Source organism: Pocillopora damicornis, chromosome 14 (assembly GCF_964200805.1).
Source record: "Pocillopora damicornis chromosome 14, jaPocDami1.2, whole genome shotgun sequence".
Lineage (NCBI taxonomy): Eukaryota > Metazoa > Cnidaria > Anthozoa > Scleractinia > Pocilloporidae > Pocillopora > Pocillopora damicornis.
In genome coordinates this window covers 1617177-1637194 of record NC_142683.1, presented here as the reverse complement: position 1 = coordinate 1637194, position 20018 = coordinate 1617177, and the positions used below count along the sequence as shown (strand labels likewise).

The following is a 20018-nucleotide window of genomic DNA, read 5'->3' as shown; positions in this document are numbered from 1 at the left end:
GGAAGAGGAGGAGATGCATCTTACAGTTAGAGTTGCATTCAATTGAAGGCCACTCAGCCTGCAGGGTTGGGAAAGTGTCTTCATGACACAACTATGGCTGAAAAGAAACAGAAACAGAAAATTGCTAGTTTGTTTCTTGTGAAAATGAAGCTAGCTTTTGCTACAGATTTAAATGACATCAATTGACAAGTTTCGTTACATATCTACACGTACGAAATTGGATTATTTTAATAAAAGACTGATCAGGTAATCACAACGTTATCATCTCCCCGCTAGGAACTAATGGACTGAAGGCCCTGGACAGGGCTGGAACTAGGACCTTTTGCTTTCAATAGAGCAGTTTATCAACTCTCCTTGAAAGCTATTCTGAGTTAATTTACAATCAGTAAGGTAAAAAGCTTGATTCAATAATTATTGAGAACGAATAGCCTAATTCATACAAAAAACTGATTCTAACTATCTCCTTAAAATATCTTTAAGCATATGTACTAGTTAACACTGTAAGTTTTAAGTAAAAATATGGAAGTCTAAAATGGTTTTACTGAGACGAAGTGCACACATTCCGCAAAATTCAGGTGAAACCACGCCTTAAGCACTGAGCTTAAAAAAGACGAGCGTTTTACTTTTTCTGGTATTAGCACTAAGAAAGTTAATTTTAAACACTTTATAGTGAGAAGTGACATATGATCTCGTTGGTGCAAGAATTTTGCTGTTAGACAATTAATTAATAATAAAAACCCACAGGTCTGAGGAGAGGAGTCCAGCCGTGAGACACCCTCCCTTGAATCCGCCACTGAAAACAGTGATTGAAAATTGGCCCTTACTCAGCTGACTCTGACCAACCGTCAGAACCTTTTATTTATATCGAACTTAGCCCGCAAGCGTTTTTGCTAGAAAGCATTTATTACTAGCGCTGCATAACGCGCGTTTCTCCGCCCGCGGGAAGATTTGAAACGAGTTGAGGAGAGGTTTGCCGGGAGTCTAGACCCGTTTCAGACCACTCGCTAGCTAACCTACGATTCATACCTACCCGCGAGCCAAGAAACGCTCCTTCCAAAGCACTACTCATGTAGGTTTGTTCGCTGGCTACATCGAACTAGCAACGTCTAGAAGTCTGTAATTGTCTATAGTTACACGTAGAAACGGTGCACGTGGTGCGTTCACCGCTGAATCTTTTTAAATCTGGCTTTAAATTTAAATGGTGACAACTCCATGAATATTATAAAATGTTAACTCTACAAGAATTCCTTAAAATCAAAGTAATTATTGATGCATGACTTGTGACATCACGAGCTCGGGTCAAAAGAGATCAATCGTTTTTTGCTTTCTCGCTGCTCGGGCGGAAACACACACGAAACATGCATCCACATGTCCATCTGATCACCATGACGACAAACGCAGCTAGGGCAACAAGGAAAGCTATGACGTCAAGTAAGTAGTACTGGTACCAAGGGATGTTAAACACTTGAGCTCTGAGGTGTTGGGCTCCACCATGTCTGAGTAGATACTCTATCCAGTCACCAGCTTTCTCAAGGGGGGTCCGTGGAGTGTCTCTCATAAGACGAGAAATGCGCCTAGCATTTTTTTTAAAACTGAAGAAACACGATCGAATAATAACATTGAAAAACTTACGATTCTTTCATGCAGGAAAAAGTGAAAAAAAAAAAAAAAAGTGGATGATAATTCACACAGTGACTTTGAGCGATTGCACGTGTCGTAATAACTTTTCTAAGGATCCTAATGCGGGCTTTTTTGTTACATATGCTGCTGAACGGTGTAACTTTTGAACATGGATTTTCACGCCGATTTCCCCCATAGATAAACAATTACATTGCTAGATATCTTCCAGCTATGCAACTACATGTCAAATTAAATGACTCGCTAAACTTTGTTAAAATACGTGTCACTACCTTGGTTCAGTCATCACATCCTCCATTGTCTTAGCAAACTCCTCAGCAGTCGCAGTTTTGTGATCCACAGTCATACCCAATCCAAAGTGCTCTACCTTCCTAGCGTTAAAAAACTGATCAGCAAAGAGAGGAACAGCCACCACAGGCACCCCATGGTAAGCTGACTCGTAGAGACTGCTGTGTCCAACATGAGAAACAAAAGCTTTGATATCTTTGTGAGCCAACAGATCATTCTGAGGTATCCACTTCACTACTTTGATGTTTGGACCAAGGAGTGAAGGAATGTAACCTGAAAAAGTTGATAAAAAGGATTTTCTTGAGTAACAAAGAATTTAAAGTTTCACTAATAAAAGGCACATAAAATCTTAACCCTTAAACTCCCACATCAAAATTGTAATTCTCCTTACTGTCAACCACACAATTCTCATAATGTTAGGTAATTTAGTGTTAACAACTGGGTTGAAAACGTAAATTGGCCATTATATCAATAATTATAGTTACATTGATTATAACAATAATGATGACAATGATGACTTTGACAATAACTGGTTATTAACAATTAATACTGAAAAAATACCTTTAAGTTTCCATATAACTTTCTGCTTTAACTTTCCAAAAGCCACAGCCATAACATCGAAGGCCCTGTTAGAAATAATTGTTTCTGCATACGATCCAAAAGCAGCAATAATGAACCCATGCCCCCTTGAACTGTTGATAATGTTTGCCAAGTCAAGGGGAAGTGGGTCAGGTTCTGCTTTAGCAGTGATTGGACCCACCATGACCTGACCTTAAAAGAAAAAAACAAAACAAAACAAAACAAAACAAGAAGATAAATACAAACAGAATGTGATCAGGTATCTATAAATACCCCAGGAACTGATTTGTCTAGTAGGCATTACACAGAAGGAAAGTGCATCTTAAATTCACTTCAAGAGATTATAAACTGAGAGAACTTATACCCATGACCCATGATACCTTTTTTCCAAAGTCTATTTTAAATTTCCAACCACAGCTGAGAAGTTGCTATTAATGCTAGCTTCCATGACAAGGCAATCAAAGATCTCGATATCATAAGTCATTGAGGTTACCAGTGTTCAAGTTTGTAATCTCCTGATGCACATGTGTTAATGATGCTATGAGAGGAATCATATAAATCACCCTTCAGCAAAATGACAGCCATTCAACCTTTTCAGGAGAGTATTATTTCAAGAGACTGGACCTACAATGTCTGACTCAAGTCTGAAAAGGGGCAGCCCAGCAATGGAGCAGTATCCCATTTAGGATGGGTAGCAAACCTGGCAGAAGTGGCTGTGGATATTCAAGTGCAAAGTCTCCAAGAATGAGCACTAACTCAGCATTCCCGAGGACCTCTTCAAGTTCTTTCTCAGGTGCAATGTTATATTTTTCCTTGAGGTGACGCTCACTTGGAGATTTCACAAGGCGCACAGCAAACTCAAAACTGATCTGACCTACAGAGTTCATGACACGCTGTATAAATGACATGTCACTTGTAAATGCAGCGAGACGCGAAGGCACATACGACAATGGACAAGGAACCTTGAAAAGTGAACAACCTGCTGGAGCATTTGGAGAAGGTATTAAAACCACTGCAGGAATTTTTAGAAGATCTGCCACCATTGAAGCACACAAAAAAAGTCTTTCAAACACTATCACGTCAAACTGCCTCAGATGTTGAATCAGTTCAGTGTTATTTAACAAGTGTTCGCAAATGACACTTTGCATCTCTGTAAATCTGATTAGAGCCTTCCATATGCCATGTTCCATGAGAGTTTTAATAAAAAATACCTCAAAATAAGACTGGTTAAATGGCACGTGGAATATCTTATGTGGTATCGTCTGTCCAATTGTTGGTGGATCGTTTTGATTGGCAGGCTTAACCAGCACAACCTGTATTGAAGAAAAGGCATGAGAGAGAGAAAAAAGTAATGAAAAAAATACTGGTTTAACACAAATACACACCCTGGTGTACAGCCTTGCCTCCAAACAAGGAGGTGAATAAAGATCTGCAGATAAATCATAGTAGTCAACTCCTTTGACGAAAAAATGAGTTTGCCCCTAGATCAAACTTTCCAAGGGACCTTCAAAATTCAATCAAAGTTCTGGAAAACGTGAAAAACAAGGCACGTAACGCATAACGCATCGAAAATGTGGCAGCATTTAAAAAGGCCCTCGTTTGTTATTTATTTCTGCTTATCATCCAGTCAAAAACCAATATTCCCAGAAGAGTTTCTTGACTTCCACTTAACGTCCATGGAGGCGTAAAATAAAATTTTACAACCGAGAAAACGTATTTTTTTTTCAGGTTGAAAAAACCGCATAATACTAGATAAATTGGATAACTATCGAAGTCGATTGGGTTAATAGGTCATGAATGAACTTGTCGGATGTGCAACGGATTCATTCGTGTTGTTGGCCAAACCTCCTTGCAACTGTGTAGTAATTTTGATTGTTAGTCTTTAATTTGTATTTGAAATAAGATAATAAAAATTTGCAATTTGTAAAAAAAATAATAATAAATAAAAAAATAATGAATTTGTCAGTGTCTCGCGAGCTGTAACAGTCTAAATTCTCAAGCAAGCAAAGCGCGGTCTGCACGGTCAGAGTGCAATCTAGCATTCACGCTTTTCATAATGGCCGACGTTGCGCGCGCCTGGGAACGATTTTAACACGGAATCGAGGCCACCCAGTCATCCGAGCGTACGTGAGACAAAGAAACTACAGTGTCAGACAACAAAAGGTTTAACCAGCTGAATTTGATTGATTTTTTTATTGTAAAATCCGTGTTTCTATTATTGAGCTCTTGTTTGATAGTTCTTGTCTCGACTGGACACTTATTTTTTTAAAGGAAAATCGCTATGCCAAGCCACTGTTGCGTGCCGCTATGCACTACAAGAGGATATCGCGACAGCAATGTGAACAAAATCTCGTATTATACTTTTCCATCAAACTCTCAACAAAAAGATAAATGGATTCATGCTATCAGAAGAGATGAAGGGCCCGATTTCGAGATATCTAAAACGACAGTGGTGTGCTCTAAACATTTCAGAGCGAACGACTTTAAGAAAACCCTAGCTGGAAAACATCTCCTGACGCATGGTGCCGTCCCTTCGGTATTTGCTTGGATTCGCACTTCACCAAGAAAACGAAAACCTCCAAAAGAACGGCCGTTTATTAACAAGGCGACCAGCAACCACGCTGAAAATACTACTGATGGTACACTAGAAGAAAACGAGGTGCAAGAAACAGATTTTACGATCGTCCCAAGAAGTGTGGACGTGTCCACGCAAACTGATCTCTCTGCACATGAGGCTCGTCTCTCAGAAATTATTGCAGAATGTAATCGAAAAATTGGAATACTGGAGTCAACAATAGAAGATTTAAGGCTAAAGTTGCTGGATGAGCATCGTAAATATGATTTACTTAAAAGTAAATTATTTACTCTAGACTCAATGAAAGCTAAAACCTCATCCTGTAGTACTGTTGCTTTTTATACTGGATTTCAAGATTGGGATGCCTTCACTGCAATTTATAATTATCTCGATCCGGGGGAAAAAGGAGAAAATATAAATTACTGGCTTTCAGGTAATACAGATACATCAGTTCTTGCTTATGATGATGATGAATGTGATGAAGTGTCCTTGAGCAAAAAGGGCAGAGCTAGATCCCTTAAACCAGCTGAAGAGTACTTTATGGTTCTGTGTAGACTGAGGCAAGGTTTTCATGAAGATCACCTCTCATCTATTTAATATCTCTGTAGCAACAGTGAGCAGGATATTTGTAACTTGGATGAACTATATGTACTTGAAACTGGGAACAATTGATATATGGCCATCTAGAACGACCATTGACTTGTATATGCCAGAAGCATTTAAAAGCAAATATAAGAGCACAAGAGTGATCATAGACTGTACTGAAGTGAAATGCCAGATGCCTAGCAGTCTTCAACTGAATGGGGAGCTTTTCAGCAGCTACAAGCACCACACAACCTTAAAGGGTTTGGTGGGTATCAGTCCTGGGGGTGCAATAACATTTGTTAGCCAATTATACTCAGGTTCAATTTCTGATAAAGAAATTGTCACTAGGAGTGGATTTTTAGATCTGCCTTTTGACGACAAAGATTGTGTGATGGCTGACAAAGGTTTCACAATAGAGGATGTGTTGCCCCTTGGTGTATCGTTAAACCTACCACCTTTCCTTGGACAGGATAGCCAAATGTCTCCTGAGGATGTGATCAAGACGCAGGAAATCGCCAGTCTGAGAATACATATAGAGCGGGCAATCAACAAGATAAAAAACTTCCACATTTGGGACAAAGTAATCCCTCTACACCAGTTTGGTATTGTAAATCAAATGTGGGCAGTTTGTGCCATATTGTGTAATGCCCAACCTAACATAATATCTGTTTGACAGAGTACACCAAAGTGTACAATAAAGTACTTGTTAATGTTGCATTACATTATTTTAATTCAAACTTATTAAAATCAACAGCATTAAATAGTAATACTGCACACTTTTGGTATCTGTATTATAACATTTGGTGTAACTACTAAATATTTCTTACTTTGCAGGAAACACAATTAACCAGTGAATAATAATTGGCAATGTTATTAGTTTTGGGTAGTGCTAACCAGGTTAATTGTGATCACTGTAAACTAATCTTGAGATGTCTAATGGAATTAATTAATTATACACAAGAAAAAATATTACCTTTTCAGAGTCTGAAATTTGCACAAAAGTCATTCAGAAAACAATATTTTAACATCAATAACTTCTGGAAAAATAAATGAAATGAAATAGAAATAAATTGAGAATGCATGTATAAACATACAATAAATCTACAACCTTAGTATTTTACCACTCTATGTATTAAAAAATATTTACAGTTTCTGAATTTCAAAAAGATATGTAGTTACATATGAATATCGTTATCAAATGTAACAATTTAAAAAGACATTTACACATAGCATTAGGCTTTGGATGCCTCAGCAGCAGCAAATTGAAGAAAGTTTTTAAAATAATATGTATACAGTTTATCTCTTAACTCACTCCAATATATTGAGTCAAACTGAATTCTTTGAATGTGCATGCCTACATTGGTGTATACAATAAAATCACACCATTTAGCTCCTGTTATTGCCATCTGCCCTTGAACTTGGGCATAGTATGGGTGTGACTTCTTTAAGGAGCACTGATCGCCAATCTTTTCCATACAGAAGCAAGGATCTGAACAGGCATCAAGAGGGGTGACATGAAATTTTGTGTATGGGCATTTTACTTCAGCAAGGCCAAATTGGTCTGTACTCCCACAATCAATTACTCGGGCATCTGGTGACACACCAAGGATGGGATACTCTTTGCTTACAACAAATCCACATGGTAAAACTTCCACAGGTGTCTTTCTGTTGTACATAACTTTGTGGTACTGCACTAAAGCAATGGGTTCAAATTTAATTCCATGGCTTAGTGCTCTCGAGGTAATCTCCTTAAGGTGAATCAGTGATTCTGCAAATGAATCATGGTTTCTTTGTCTCTTTGAAATTACCTGAAACTTTGATGCTGTAAACCGTAGCTTTCGCTCCTCTTTCCATTTTTGACAATCAGATTGTTTTCTTGTTTCAATTTCAATTTTATTAATTTCATCCTCATCAACTCTTAGTTTCGAAATGATTGCTCTCTCATCGTTAGATAAATTAGTGGGAACTTCCATGTCACTTCCATTTAAATTCCGCAGTGGGAATCGAGGGAATTCAAGTGTATTTTCATCAATTGGCACTAGTCGCCTTGGAATACAGTCAATGTCTATACTGGCCTTGAAGTTTGATTCCGTGTAACCAACTTGATGGGACAAGTATGATCCTACTGAGCATTTGCCAAATTTTGTTTCTGTTACAGACTTCTCTTGATTGTCAGCTAGCATTTGAGAAAAACCCATATTTGGATTAATCTTAAACAGCTCTCTTTTAAGTTTTTCCTCATCAGTTTTATTATGAGATATTTTCATTCTTGCCTCGTAAAGGTTGCACTTTACTCCAGACCTGGTCCTCTCTTCATCAAGGTTGGTCTTACTGATTACCATTTCCATCACTGGTTCAGGGCATATATTGCTTCCTCCACCTTTCCTGTGCCATTGCTGCAATTGTGAGGTGCAAGCAAGCTTTCGTTGTTGACCTGATTCACTAGATAGATCCTCAGTGGAGGTACATCCGTTAAGGTAGAACTTGCATAGTTTGAACATAAGTGCTACAATGTGGTTGCAGTAACCAACTTTGCCTGCAACACAAGAGCAATGACCATACTCCACTTCTCCTGAAATTACACATAATGCCAGCTTTAAACTGTGCGGCGCTTCGTTCTTACGAAAACTATGACAGCAATTGGCCTTTACATAAAAGTACCTTTGGTCATGACAACAACGGATTTCCTCTAGATATTCGTCCTCGAGAAATGTTTTGGCCTTTCTCAGGCCAGTTGGAATAGAATGGTTATCTTTATTGGCAATGTTCTTGCCAGAATTCTTTATGTGGCTGTCCATTTGCGCTCTCGTAAATGCAGGCATGGCATCAAGCGACGAACACCAAGCTTTCAGGTCGTCGGGAAACCTCACACGCTCTTTGGATAAACGCTTGTTTATCAACTCGGCTTTACGTTGATTCTCAAGATATTTTCTCCGCTTGTATATCTGGTGTTCGCTTGGATCTATTAGATCTTTGTCTCTACCAGTTTGTATGAAGTCGTTTACTCTGTTTACAAAAATAAAAAATTATCAAAATCGATCAGAAGTGTTGTCACTAAGCACATAAAATGTTAAACGTACCTTTTCGCTAACTGCGCTTTAGTTTTAAGACCTTTAACATTATCTCCACGACATCTAAGCCAAAAAATTAATTCTTGCTTTTTTAACTCTTCTGGCTTACGGCCAGAAAGAGAGGACCCGGGAATATCATCTTCAGTAAGACTTGAATTTGCTCTACTGGAAGCCATGCTTATGACTGGATGGCCTCGGTTTCATACCCTAGATCCCAGGCCTAACCGGGGGTCCGCCATTATGAGAAGCGTGAATGACCGCCACAGATTCCTTTTGCACGATCGAAAATTCCAAATAATTATGAACTCCTACATGCAGGACTACCACAGCGGAAAGAATATACAGTATGCCGCACTGCATCTTTTTTTTTTTACTTTCCTTCATAGCTATCAGAAGCACGTAGAGTTTACATGCCTCTGTAGTTATTTTCTAGCAGTCAACGATGGCTATGTCGATCAATACTCCTGTAACCTGCAGGCTGCTCTTTGACCTTACCTCGTGTCCGCGCGCGGACAATTCCTCCATAACTTTCTTTATGGTGAAATAGTGGGACCCCGAATTTGTTGGGCTAAAACCTGCAATTCTGGTCGACATCGCAAAGTTTACTGTCACAAGAGCAACAAGCAGCTGGACGATCATAGCTTTCAGCGCCATTTTTTTGATCAAGTGACGTCACGTCTGAGGTTCAGACACGCAAGCCTGTCTTGCGGGTGAATGGGGTATGGAAAGAGAAAAAAGAGCGTGGCCGGGGGGAGGGGGGGCGGGTAATGCATCTCTGTCGTGGCACTGGCTATCGCCCCAGGGGCTCCAAAATCCACTCTTACAATGTTTGGGCAAAATTCAACAGTCTAATGTAAATAGAATTTGTCAATTATTTTCAACCACAACTATGAGAAAGGGAAGAGTCCACATACTTAAGTCAGTATCAAGACATTTAGGGCCAACTTTCTGAGGCTAATTGCATAGAACACCTTGATGCTGATATATCCAAATTTAATAGCCCCCTTTGAGGCCAGTAAGCTACACCTCCATATCCCAAACTTAGCTTTAAAATGCACCATGGCCTAACATACTCATTTTCAACATTACTGACACTCTGAACCATTAATTTTTAGTGAAAATAGGCCAAGCAAAACTGGTAGGAAGGCAGGTGGGAGGAGAAAGATGAAGTAGATGAAAGAGGAGGAGATGCATTTTACAATTAGAGTTGCATTCAATTGAAGGCCAATCAGCCTGCAAGGTTGGGGAAGTGTCATATGACTCAACTATGGCTGAAAAGAAACACAAACAAACAATTGCTAGTTTGTTTCTAGAAAAAATGACTGAACAATGGAAAGTACATTTAACTACACAATTGATTCATGCATCAGCATGCATCAAACTCCCCGAGTATTTCATATCTTGATGAAGGCACAGCTGATGCATAAAACACTGACCCTCTAACTTGTAAGAATGACCATCCTTAAATTTCTCCCTAGAGTAATACCGTTGAATAATTCATTTATATCATGAGAATAAAGGAAATGATCCCCAACCTAAGAAGCTTTAATTTTTTAGTTAATTCTCCTTTTCAAAACCAAGGGAAGTTTATAGAGAGGAGAACAGAGAAGGTCAGCACTAATGCTGGAGTAAAAAGGATTAATTGCTGTATGATATTTTCAATGCGTTATTTTCAATGTTGCCTATAGAGAAACTTCCTTTTCTGCACATCTATGGATAGATTCAAGTCATTAACATTTGCCACTAAAATATGAAGCTAGCTTTTGTAACAGATTTGAATGACATTAATTGACTAGTTTTGTTACATATCTATACATAGGAAATTGGATTATTTCAATGAAAGACTGATGAGGTAATCACAATGTTATTATGATAAATGTATTTTAATGGTCCAGATATTTTATCATCTTCTTGGATTTCAGGATTGTAAGGTTAACGTTTGAAAATTAAAAAGTTACGCAAGGTGGTTTCAATTGTTAACCATGATTGTATTAGCCTAGCTATTGGTACATATTTCATTTCTTTCTCTACGTGACTTCTATGTTTAATCCATATATTAATTTATGACTTGATGTTAAAAAACTAAAAATCATAATTTCTACCAGATTATTGATTCATTTTAGAAAGTGTTTCATATGAAGATAGCTACAGCTAAACTCCGTCATAGGTTGGGAAATCAAAAATTTCCATGACATCTTCGACTTTGTAGGATGGGAAAAGACCATCTTGACGAGTCTTATGATTGACACCCTTGGAATATCCATCCCAATGATTGCCAGCAATTCCAACACGATCTCCCACAGCTAAGTCTATCTGAGTAGAATCTTGCGCACGATGGGGATAGATGGCTTTCACATCATGACCAGATTGACCACCAAAGTAGTAAATGTCATCCAAGGATTGGAATTTTTTAGCAGCATCAGGTTGAGATGATTGCATCAGTTCATAGGCCACACGGCAAACCTGGTAGAAAATAAGAAAAGAAGTTTTCAGCCTTTGCCCTCTCCCCTTTAACCCCTGAGAGTGATTAGCATCTAATTTCTCTGTACAATATCACCCCTGAATCACACATTAAGGTCATGAGAATAAGGGAAATGATCACCATCTAAAAAAGCTCTTGATTGTTCAACATTTTCTCCTCGTCGGTACCTTAGGAAATGTATAGAGAACAGTATGGAGAATATGCATACTGATGTTAGGGTGTAAAGGGTTAACAAACTAAATTTCAAAGTAGCTACACTCACAGCAGGTTAAGGATTTATTCCAAACTTACTCCATTCTTTAGTGCCTCATTTGCTATCAGGTTTATCTTTCTCAATCTTTATTAATCCTGGTTGAGTCTGGTTTTATACCTTCTCATCTGGTATTTTTTTTCAACTGAAAAATATACTCTATTTTTGGGACTTGATTCGTTTAGTCTCCTTTAACTGATATACCATTTTCCCTTAACAGGGCTGTGCTCCTGCCTCAAGGATGTACCTTTTGCCTTAAGGCAAAAAGCAAAAAAAAGTCAATAACTGGCATACTTTACCTGTGAAGAAAAGGTGCAAACCAAGAAATCACACTCTGATAACATTTGAATATCAAACAGAACTCCATGTAAAGAAGAGTCAGAGTAACGTGATCCAAGGCCAGCAGATTTGGAAATTTCCTGATCACTAACAAATTCATAGTTCTTGTACCTGAAAAGGAGACATCAGATTAAAAAAAAAGGCTATTCATCTCTATATCAATTAATTTTTCTAAAATGCAACATGATTGCCAAAGCATGGAAGTATAAATCATGAGTGTATTTTGCTCAGAGCCAAGAAGACATAGAGTAACATAATCTTTATTCTATTTCTTCTCCAAAGACATTCATTAGATGCAAGAAAAATAGTGTACTTAACCCTTTAACACCCATGAGTGACCAAGACAGAATTTCTCCTAACAATATCAATACAATATCAACCAAACAATTGATGAGAATAAAGAAAAATATCAATTTGGGGATAATTAGTTGATCCAATACTAAATTCTCTGAACTAAAACTGTAAGAATTGTAAGGTTGATGGTGAGGAGAATTACAAATTAGATCTGGGAGTTGAAGGGTTAACAACTATTCACCAAAGTGGAGGTAACTAGTGGTGGATATTTACCAAGCCGAAGCGGATAGTTCTTTGAGTATAAACCAAAACGGTGAAATAACAAAGTAGAAAAAAGGATTTTAACTAATTAATTCCTGTAAGAATTGCAATATTTTTCAGGTACAAATCCCATGTGCATTGCTCAGAATAGCAAAGGATATTCTGTGTTTGAGTATCCAATTTGAATGCTTTTAATGTTATCCACTGTTTACATATATAAGGATATAAAACACATTTAAAAAATCCAAACATAATTTCCCAAATTTTTTGAAGAGCCAACACAATATTTACTTATCTGAAAACTGTCAGAGCTCAAGCTGTACAAAAATGCATCCAAAAAGGTTCACACATTAAACAGTTGTTCCAAGTTCATTATTCTAAGAAACTAAGGTGACATGTTAGTAAAAACCATGAAATTCTGACTTACTTTTCTTTTGCTTCAGGCAATAAATTAGCATCATCTGTTGCAAGGTAGACACGTCTTTGTTTCAGAGGTTGAATTCTTTCTAGCTTGTTATAGTACAAGTCTACCCAATACATGTATTCTTCAATGGAGTGAAAAGCTGCTTCTGTGTTAATTTTATCAGTTCTACGAACTTGAACCCTGAAAAAAAGAAAAGAGAGAAATTTTTTTAAAAAAATCCCCACTCAAAGCTTCCTACTTTGAGCAGCAGATAGCACCCCTCTTGACCAGTTAGGTTTGCTAGAAAGGTTTTAAATTTATGATGATACATATTTGTAAAATATCTAGTTGTATCTCAAACATAAAACATCTACTGGTCAGTATGAGATCACAAGTTTGTAAGATGTAGAAAGTTGTGATTAAAATTGTTCCTTGGAACTCATTCATTCATTTTTTTTTAGTTTGTTTTTATCTTAGAATATTGTAACACATCTGGGAAGAAGGAAAGCTTGTTGAAAATTAAAAACAAACAGACAAACAAATAGAAATTTAAACCATGACATTACAACAAGAGAGAAATACAGATAATTACTTATAATTTCTTACAGTATCAATAGATTATTTATCAAAGAGGTGACAAAATTTAGCAAAAATGTCAACAAAATCTCTTAACTAATTAACATGGCTTTCTGTTGCAACTAGAATGGAGAATCACTGATAAAATCTTTGGTGTTTGAGTGCTGGGGCTTTCAGGATGATTTAAATTTTTAATTGGGCTAAAAGAAATAAGAAATGATAAATATAAAATGACTTAATATTGATGGTTTAATAATCATTTACAGGAAACAATTTACAAGACTATTTTACCTAACAGCTATTCAAATACCATCCGGTTGCTTTTGTCTTTAAGTCAACACAGGCTAAATAAATCTTACCCGACAATTGGTTTCTTGAAGCCAAGCAAAGTTCTTTTTTGGTCAATCTCTTCTTGCACAGCAGGTGAATAGCGAAATAAATATTTAGCAAACTGCCCTATCCACCACACGAACGGATGGCTGTGAATTTTCTGTATTCTGTTGGCCAAATCTTTAGGCACAGCCAACGGCATGTAGGGAGGCCTGGGGTATAAACTATCGACAATTGGCATCAAAATATTTTGTTCGCTTTTCGACGCGGATTCGCTCCATGCCGCTATATTCCCCTGATGATTTGTACAGGTTTCACTAACGGGTTTAAAAATTCCATTCCAGCCTTTAGGCGAATACCTCCAACCGCTAGAGTCGATTATAAGAGTCCTTTGAAGGCCATAAGCAACAATGAAACAGTACATTAGATGGTGAACTTGGCAACCGTAACCACATCCTTTGTTAAGCTGACACATCAGCTTCTTCGTCGAATCGCAATCGGTTGGATTCTGCAAATGATACAGTCTTCTTTGGACAAGATCGCTAAGTTCTTTATGTTCCTTTTCAACCCATTCTCTTTGTCCATCCATAGATTTTAAGTTTTCAAAGTTTAAAGACAAAACATGATGCATGTCTTCAACAGTCCACATCATCTTTGTCAGCTTCGATTTCACGCTTTCGCTGGCAGACATCTTAATTCTGCTCACCTCAGCACTTATAAAATACCACATTTCTTTCAATTCCTTCTCTGCTCTTCGTCTTATTGTTAAAAATTCCAGACTAGGCGGCGTAAATTTTACCGATGAAGTGATCGCTACTTCCGAATCTTGATCACGCTTATCTTTGAGCTCATGCGGTTTCATAGGAGTAACAATCGAGGATTTCTGAGCTGTTAGTTTGCGTTGAAGATCTGAGTTCTTCTGTCTAAGTTCGGCTACTTCCATTTCGAGTTTATTCTTGTCTGCTTGAAATTCCGCTAACTTCTTTTTTAGTCCCCCATTCTGAGTCTGTAGCAGTTCGATTTGTCTTTCCTTTTGCAGAAGTGCGACAGCGCTTCGGTTTGCATCGTCGACAACGGAGAAAAGCTGATAACCCATGTAGCCAAGGATAAGCAGCCATAGCGATACCAAAAGAAAGACATACTTCCAAGTTGTTTTTGACATTTAAACAAACCGAGAAATCCCGCGAATCCTCACAAAGAAAACAGGGGTATTAATGTCTCATTAGAACTTAACATGAACACGATACCGGCTTTCAATGAACCTCCGTAGTAAATTGTCTTTGTTTCGCTACCGCAATGAAGTCGAAATCGTAGAAATGGAAAACATTGGACATCAAATAAGCAGTTATCATCAAACAAGGCATCTATTGCCAAGAATTTCCTTTCCAACACCCAGTGAGCACTGTCTTTCAGATAGAAAGCGCAAACTCCCGTCAGATAATGAGTTTCTCGTGTTTCCCGTACATATCCTTCCAGGCGCTATGTACCCGCGGCCACTCAAGATCGCAAAGAAGTCTGGGGAAGAAACGTCGACAGTGGAACCAACTCTTCTCCGATCAACTTTTGTCCGATCACTTCCGATGTTATTCCGTGTAATTGGACCAAGTTGTGCGTCAAGTTAAACGCTTTCCTTTTAGCAAAAAAATTATTTCTCTGATACTTGACAGTTGACTTTTTTTGTTTGTGTTTTGCAGAATGCAGCGATGTGCAGTTTCAGGTTATAAAATTTCGGATATGCTTCCAGATAGGCTCTCTAATATAAGATCGTAGCTTTCGTTTTTATATTCATTTCATTTGAATTTCGTTTGATCTTTTTTACAATTTTGTGTACTGAATTTTTTCGGCACAAAAAGACTCTGGAAAACCCATCAACGGGCTCCGGCCTGTCAATTACTGACCGCTTGCTGAATCTGCATCGTGATTGGCTGTCGTTACCCAGTGAAATCGGCGTCATGTTCTGACACGTGCTTTAATCACGAGGGACAACTGATGGCGAAGGGAGACGAAGGAGGCATGAGCGACGAAGAGAAGGAAATCGACATCGAAAGCGACGAGGTAAATTAATTTTTCTCTCTGTGATTGCTTAGGAAGTTACGAAAAAAACGATTTTGTTCGAATTTGTTTGATTCTGTTCAGGAGGGAACCGAAAATGTCGAAGAAACTCAATTCATGACCCAGGTAAGTTTTGTGTTTTGGTGTCAAATTACGCGTGCAAAATTATCCACATGGAAAACCACGTGTTTTTGTTTTGACCGCTTTATTTTTTCTTAAAGTTTTTCCTTGGTTAATCGGTAAGACTGGCTTTCAGAATAGACTAATATCGGTTGAAATATCGTTGAAATCTTTTAGAATCACGGTTTTACCATTTGTGTTGGCGTCACGCTATCATGGAACTTTGCCATGTTGATTTACGATTGAATATTTTATGAGAGTCGAGAATGCGCGTCGCAATGAATTCTCTAAGTAGGTTTTGTCTGCAGGTCTCTTGTGATATTGTAACTAAACTATGTTCCACTTTATTTTTGTAGGCCGATAAGAGGGCTCACCACAATGCCCTAGAAAGAAAGAGACGAGATCACATAAAAGATAGTTTCGCCCATCTACGAGATTCGATACCGTCCCTTCAGGGAGAGAAGGCAAGATTGCGAAATGCTTTCCTTTCCATCTGCAAATTTAATTAGTTTTAAACTGCTCCGCTAGAAACTAGCATACTCTGCGTAATGAATCAGTGTTAGAAGCGCTAGATTTTCTCTGGTAACCCTCATCTGTATTCTGTCCGAATCGAACATCAAAGTGACCATCGTTTAGCGACCTTACAAAAAATTTCATAATATTAATTTTATCCCGGTTCATGCAGATACGAAATTATTTATTGTTTAAGATTTTGACCTCAGGTAGAAGATTATAAAGTTTGGTGAAGTGTGCATCCAAAGCGAAACTGAAGATAATATTTTTTGCCTGTTCATCACTTTCAATGTTGATCATTTTCACTTCACTCAGAGGAATAAATATGCAAGTCCACTAATTAGATTGTGTTGTGACGGCTTGCCCGAACAGGAAGATACACACTTGATTGAACATGTCTAAGTGATAATTTTGTGATTGACTGATAAATGTGATATTGGTGGGATTTTTACTGATTCTGTTGATTTAGCATATGAGAAAGTCTCTCCTAACATCTGTCAAATTGCCACCAGTCTTTGAGGCAGACACATTTCAGTTATTTTTGCATGAGATCATTTCTCTTGCCTTGTCAAGTTGCTGTATTTGTTGTCTAAAATCATGAGATTGACCATTTTGCTAAAAAACAACCAGAAAAGAATTTATCCCTCTATTATCAAACCACTTTCACATGCAGTGGTGATTAGAATAAATTACATTTATAATATTAATAATAATAAATAGTAGTGATCAAAATATTATGAAGATAATATCGATAAATGTTTTACAATAGGCATCAAGAGCACAGATTTTAAACAAGGCTACAGATTACATACAATTCATGAGAAGAAAAAATCATACACATCAAGTGAGTGTAGTCATATATTGCAGTTTGGGGAAATCTTGTATCTCTTGGACTATGAGTTGATGTTAGGAATTTGATCTTTTACTGAGAAACTCAGGAAATCATGAACACGGCAAGCATCTCTAGAATTTTGTTTTGTCTACAAAAACAAGACTATTGTCGTGAGAAAACAAACTGTGAGCATTAGTGGTTGAAGTTCATCATTTTGTGGTTTTGAGGTTTGTTTACTTGTCATGATCTCTCAGGTGATAATCAACATAATGTGAAACATTCCCAATGTGTCTCAGGTGTTGAGATTTTGTGAGCTTGAGAATGGCTTCCTTTGTTAAGTTATCAGTGCATCACTAAGAATAAACAGACTTTAGGGTGATCATGTTAAACTTAAGAAAATTGCCTTCAGGCAGAAAATAATATGTGGATGAGGTAGGCAAATATGAAAACTTCTAGAAGGATAAGAATGGAAAGAGTGGGTGGTGTTAAACTTGGCACAGGATGCAAAATGAATTAAGATTTTGAAACTGAATCTTTCAGGGTTTGTTTCCTAACAAGCCGCATGACTGTCACATTTCAAAAGCGTTGAACACTAAAAATATTTTTTCACCTAAGATGAGGTAGGTTTTTGAAGGCATCTTCATCCCTTCTTAAAATATCTTTCACAGTTTTTATTAACAGTTTATTTTCTTTATCAGACTGACATTGATGACCTCAAACGACAAAATGGCATACTTGACCAACAAGGCAAGTCATGTGTGAATGATGAAAGTTTGTTTATTCCGTTTTCTTTTTGATAAATGTTTTTCACAAGTTCTCCTACTTTCTTCTTAACGTGAAGATTGGGTAGAGGATCAACTTTCCAATATACCATTGCTGAAATAAAATCAATTAGTTATTGTGTTTCTTTCTTTTACAGTTCGAGCTCTGGAAAAAGCTCGCAATTCAGGACAACTTAGTATCGATGCAACAACTGCTCTGCTGTCGTCCACAGATAATATCCTCAGTACTTCACCATCAGGAGATGGGCTCCTTGATGGACAACTGAAACAAGACCCAAGCTCCCCTTTGTCCATCAAAGTGGAAAACAACAATGCAGAGATTACTTCAGATGATGAATACAGTAACAGAGTGAAGAGGAGGAAGCGTGACATTTAGTTTCGGAAATTTTCTTCAGAGTTTGTAGGTGCTGGAAGGTTTTCTCCTAACCCTTTATCTCTCAGAAGTGATTAACATGGAACTTCTCCCTAGAATATCCAGACATTATCCTGCAAACAGGTATTGAGAAAACTCCAACATAGTAGGTAGAAGTTGTTATCTTGATCTAACACTAAATTCTCATAACTGATTTACAAGGAAATGTGTAATAGCTAGAAGGGAGAATTAATAATCAGATCTTGGGAGTTAAAGGGTTAATCAAACCGGCTGCAAAGTAGCTAGTCTAACACAGGTAGATTTTTAAATTTCTTTCTTATTGTACAGTATGTAAACTGCCTAAGCATCTGGAAAATTTGTAATTTAGGGATCTTGCCAAACTGTTGAGAGAGAAATGTGTGGACCTTATCAATTGATATCACTTTAATGTGATGATGCTGACTTCTAGTTAGATCACACGCTCCTCTCCTCTGATGTTGTGAAAACCAAGGTTCACCAATAATAACACCTTGTCAGAACAAAGGAAATATTGTAGGTAGCCATCCCAGTAAGAGCTGGGCATGAACTGAAGACAAACAATTGCAAGTGCAGAAAATGTGGGTATATTTGTCCCATGCTAGGTTCATGAAGGGCAGCCCAAAGTTACCTGGTGTATCAGGTGTCAGCAACCTTTGCATATTATGCAATGTAATATCAATTCTCATAAATGATGTTCAGGAAATCTGTGTCAAGATGTTAGGAGGGCTGTTTCTTTAATCAATGATTGAGACTGTTAAATCAGATGCTTGAAGGTGAAAGCCAGCTTTTGTGTATACTCAATGTGTCCATCACAAAAAACAATTTTTTTAGTCAGGCCATCGATGCAATCACACAACCTTGAGACTTTCTTTTCTAAACTTTCAAATTTCAAGTTAAGATCTGTAGTGAGTTAATCTTAAATACTTCCATTACTTGTGGGGAGATAATACTTGATCAAACACTTAATTCTCAAGACTGGTTTTGAGATCAGTTTCTCACAAACAGTAAAGAGAATTGAACTTTTGGTTAGGTATTGATCTGAGTCAGCTGATATGCAGCTTTGACAGCTACATTCACATGTTCCTTCTAAAAAAAAATAAGGTGACTAAAGAATGATGTAATGAATTCTGCTGGATCTAAGTTTTATTCTGATGTTATGGGTTGGTTCTGCCGCTAATTTATGCTTTTTCCTTGTAAATTTGTAAATTATTCCTGCACATTTTTAATATGGTTTTCAATTGCTCAGAAATTTGATTAGGTGCTGTATGGGAATTGTCCTTAAGAAATAATCTGGTCACTGATATATTTTCATTAACCCTTTCACCTCCAGAATTGATCAAGGAGTAACTTCTCCTGACAATATCAATATGATATCATGCAGCCTAGTTATGAGAATTAAGAAAAGTATAAGCAAAAGATATTGTTTGATTTACCACCAAATTCTCAGAGCTACAAGTATGAGTAATTTATTACAGACAGTGTGGAGAATTGTCAGTTAGATATTGGGAGTGAAAGGGTTAAATTGAATTTAACTATCTTGTCCAATAACAGTCTGTATATGTAACAAGTGAAGGAAATTACAAAATATAGTGTCTGTTTTAATATAATTGTACAGTTGTGTTTACTTTATTCTTGTTTTTGTCTTTATTTTGGGTTG

General features: G+C 37.3%; 5 protein-coding genes across 6 annotated transcripts; 2 read left to right on the top strand and 3 right to left on the bottom strand.

The window, feature by feature from the left end:
• Positions 1 to 128: 128 nt before the first annotated feature.
• LOC149033929 (UDP-glucuronosyltransferase 2B1-like) lies at positions 129 to 9423 on the bottom strand. The gene is made up of 5 exons (XM_089194240.1): positions 9232 to 9423; positions 3206 to 3818; positions 2488 to 2697; positions 1911 to 2199; positions 129 to 1592 (listed from the first exon to the last, which is right to left on the bottom strand). Exons 1-5 carry the CDS (start codon positions 9388 to 9390, stop codon positions 1310 to 1312), a joined length of 1554 nt encoding a protein of 517 aa, XP_089050366.1. The 5' UTR covers positions 9391 to 9423; the 3' UTR covers positions 129 to 1309.
• LOC149033931 (uncharacterized) lies at positions 4633 to 6441 on the top strand. Its single transcript, XM_089194247.1, has one exon. The coding sequence runs from the start codon at positions 4787 to 4789 to the stop codon at positions 5675 to 5677; it is 891 nt and encodes a 296-aa protein (XP_089050373.1). The 5' UTR covers positions 4633 to 4786; the 3' UTR covers positions 5678 to 6441.
• On the bottom strand, positions 6378 to 8987 carry LOC149033930 (uncharacterized). The gene is made up of 2 exons (XM_089194238.1): positions 8746 to 8987; positions 6378 to 8671 (listed from the first exon to the last, which is right to left on the bottom strand). Exons 1-2 carry the CDS (start codon positions 8910 to 8912, stop codon positions 6898 to 6900), a joined length of 1941 nt encoding a protein of 646 aa, XP_089050364.1. The 5' UTR covers positions 8913 to 8987; the 3' UTR covers positions 6378 to 6897.
• Positions 9424 to 10031: 608 nt separating the features above from the next.
• LOC113664178 (alpha-(1,6)-fucosyltransferase) lies at positions 10032 to 15278 on the bottom strand. The gene is made up of 4 exons (XM_089194236.1): positions 13701 to 15278; positions 12790 to 12966; positions 11768 to 11918; positions 10032 to 11199 (listed from the first exon to the last, which is right to left on the bottom strand). The coding sequence occupies exons 1-4, from the start codon at positions 14831 to 14833 to the stop codon at positions 10888 to 10890; spliced, it is 1773 nt and encodes a 590-aa protein (XP_089050362.1). The 5' UTR covers positions 14834 to 15278; the 3' UTR covers positions 10032 to 10887.
• A 364-nt stretch (positions 15279 to 15642) lies between these two features.
• Positions 15643 to 19968, top strand: LOC113664174 (protein max). 2 transcript variants are annotated; one of them, XM_027179768.2, is made up of 6 exons: positions 15643 to 15726; positions 15808 to 15849; positions 16200 to 16307; positions 17126 to 17200; positions 17887 to 17935; positions 18108 to 19968. In XM_027179768.2, exons 1-6 carry the CDS (start codon positions 15661 to 15663, stop codon positions 18344 to 18346), a joined length of 579 nt encoding a protein of 192 aa, XP_027035569.2. In that variant the 5' UTR covers positions 15643 to 15660; the 3' UTR covers positions 18347 to 19968. The 2 variants fall into 2 exon arrangements, with proteins under 2 accessions (XP_027035569.2, XP_027035570.2); XM_027179769.2 differs by lacking the exon at positions 15808 to 15849.
• The last annotated feature ends 50 nt before the right edge of the window (positions 19969 to 20018 follow it).

Coding starts and splice junctions, on each gene's coding strand:
- LOC149033931 (XM_089194247.1), top strand. CDS start 4,787: ATGCCAAGCCACTGTTGCGTGCCGCTATGCACTACAAGAGGATATCGC.
- LOC149033930 (XM_089194238.1), bottom strand. CDS start 8,912: ATGGCTTCCAGTAGAGCAAATTCAAGTCTTACTGAAGATGATATTCCC. Junction 8,672..8,745: donor AAAGCGCAGTTAGCGAAAAG/GTACGTTTAACA, acceptor TTTTGTAAACAG/AGTAAACGACTTCATACAAA.
- LOC149033929 (XM_089194240.1), bottom strand. CDS start 9,390: ATGGCGCTGAAAGCTATGATCGTCCAGCTGCTTGTTGCTCTTGTGACA. Junction 3,819..9,231: donor TGTCCGCGCGCGGACACGAG/GTAAGGTCAAAG, acceptor TCTTCAATACAG/GTTGTGCTGGTTAAGCCTGC. Junction 1,593..1,910: donor GATGTGATGACTGAACCAAG/GTAGTGACACGT, acceptor GTGTTTCTTCAG/TTTTAAAAAAAATGCTAGGC.
- LOC113664178 (XM_089194236.1), bottom strand. CDS start 14,833: ATGTCAAAAACAACTTGGAAGTATGTCTTTCTTTTGGTATCGCTATGG. Junction 12,967..13,700: donor TTCAAGAAACCAATTGTCGG/GTAAGATTTATT, acceptor TCTTTTTTTCAG/GGTTCAAGTTCGTAGAACTG. Junction 11,919..12,789: donor TTGCCTGAAGCAAAAGAAAA/GTAAGTCAGAAT, acceptor TCTCCTTTTCAG/GTACAAGAACTATGAATTTG.
- LOC113664174 (XM_027179768.2), top strand. CDS start 15,661: ATGGCGAAGGGAGACGAAGGAGGCATGAGCGACGAAGAGAAGGAAATC. Junction 15,727..15,807: donor TCGACATCGAAAGCGACGAG/GTAAATTAATTT, acceptor GATTCTGTTCAG/GAGGGAACCGAAAATGTCGA. Junction 16,308..17,125: donor CGTCCCTTCAGGGAGAGAAG/GCAAGATTGCGA, acceptor GTTTTACAATAG/GCATCAAGAGCACAGATTTT.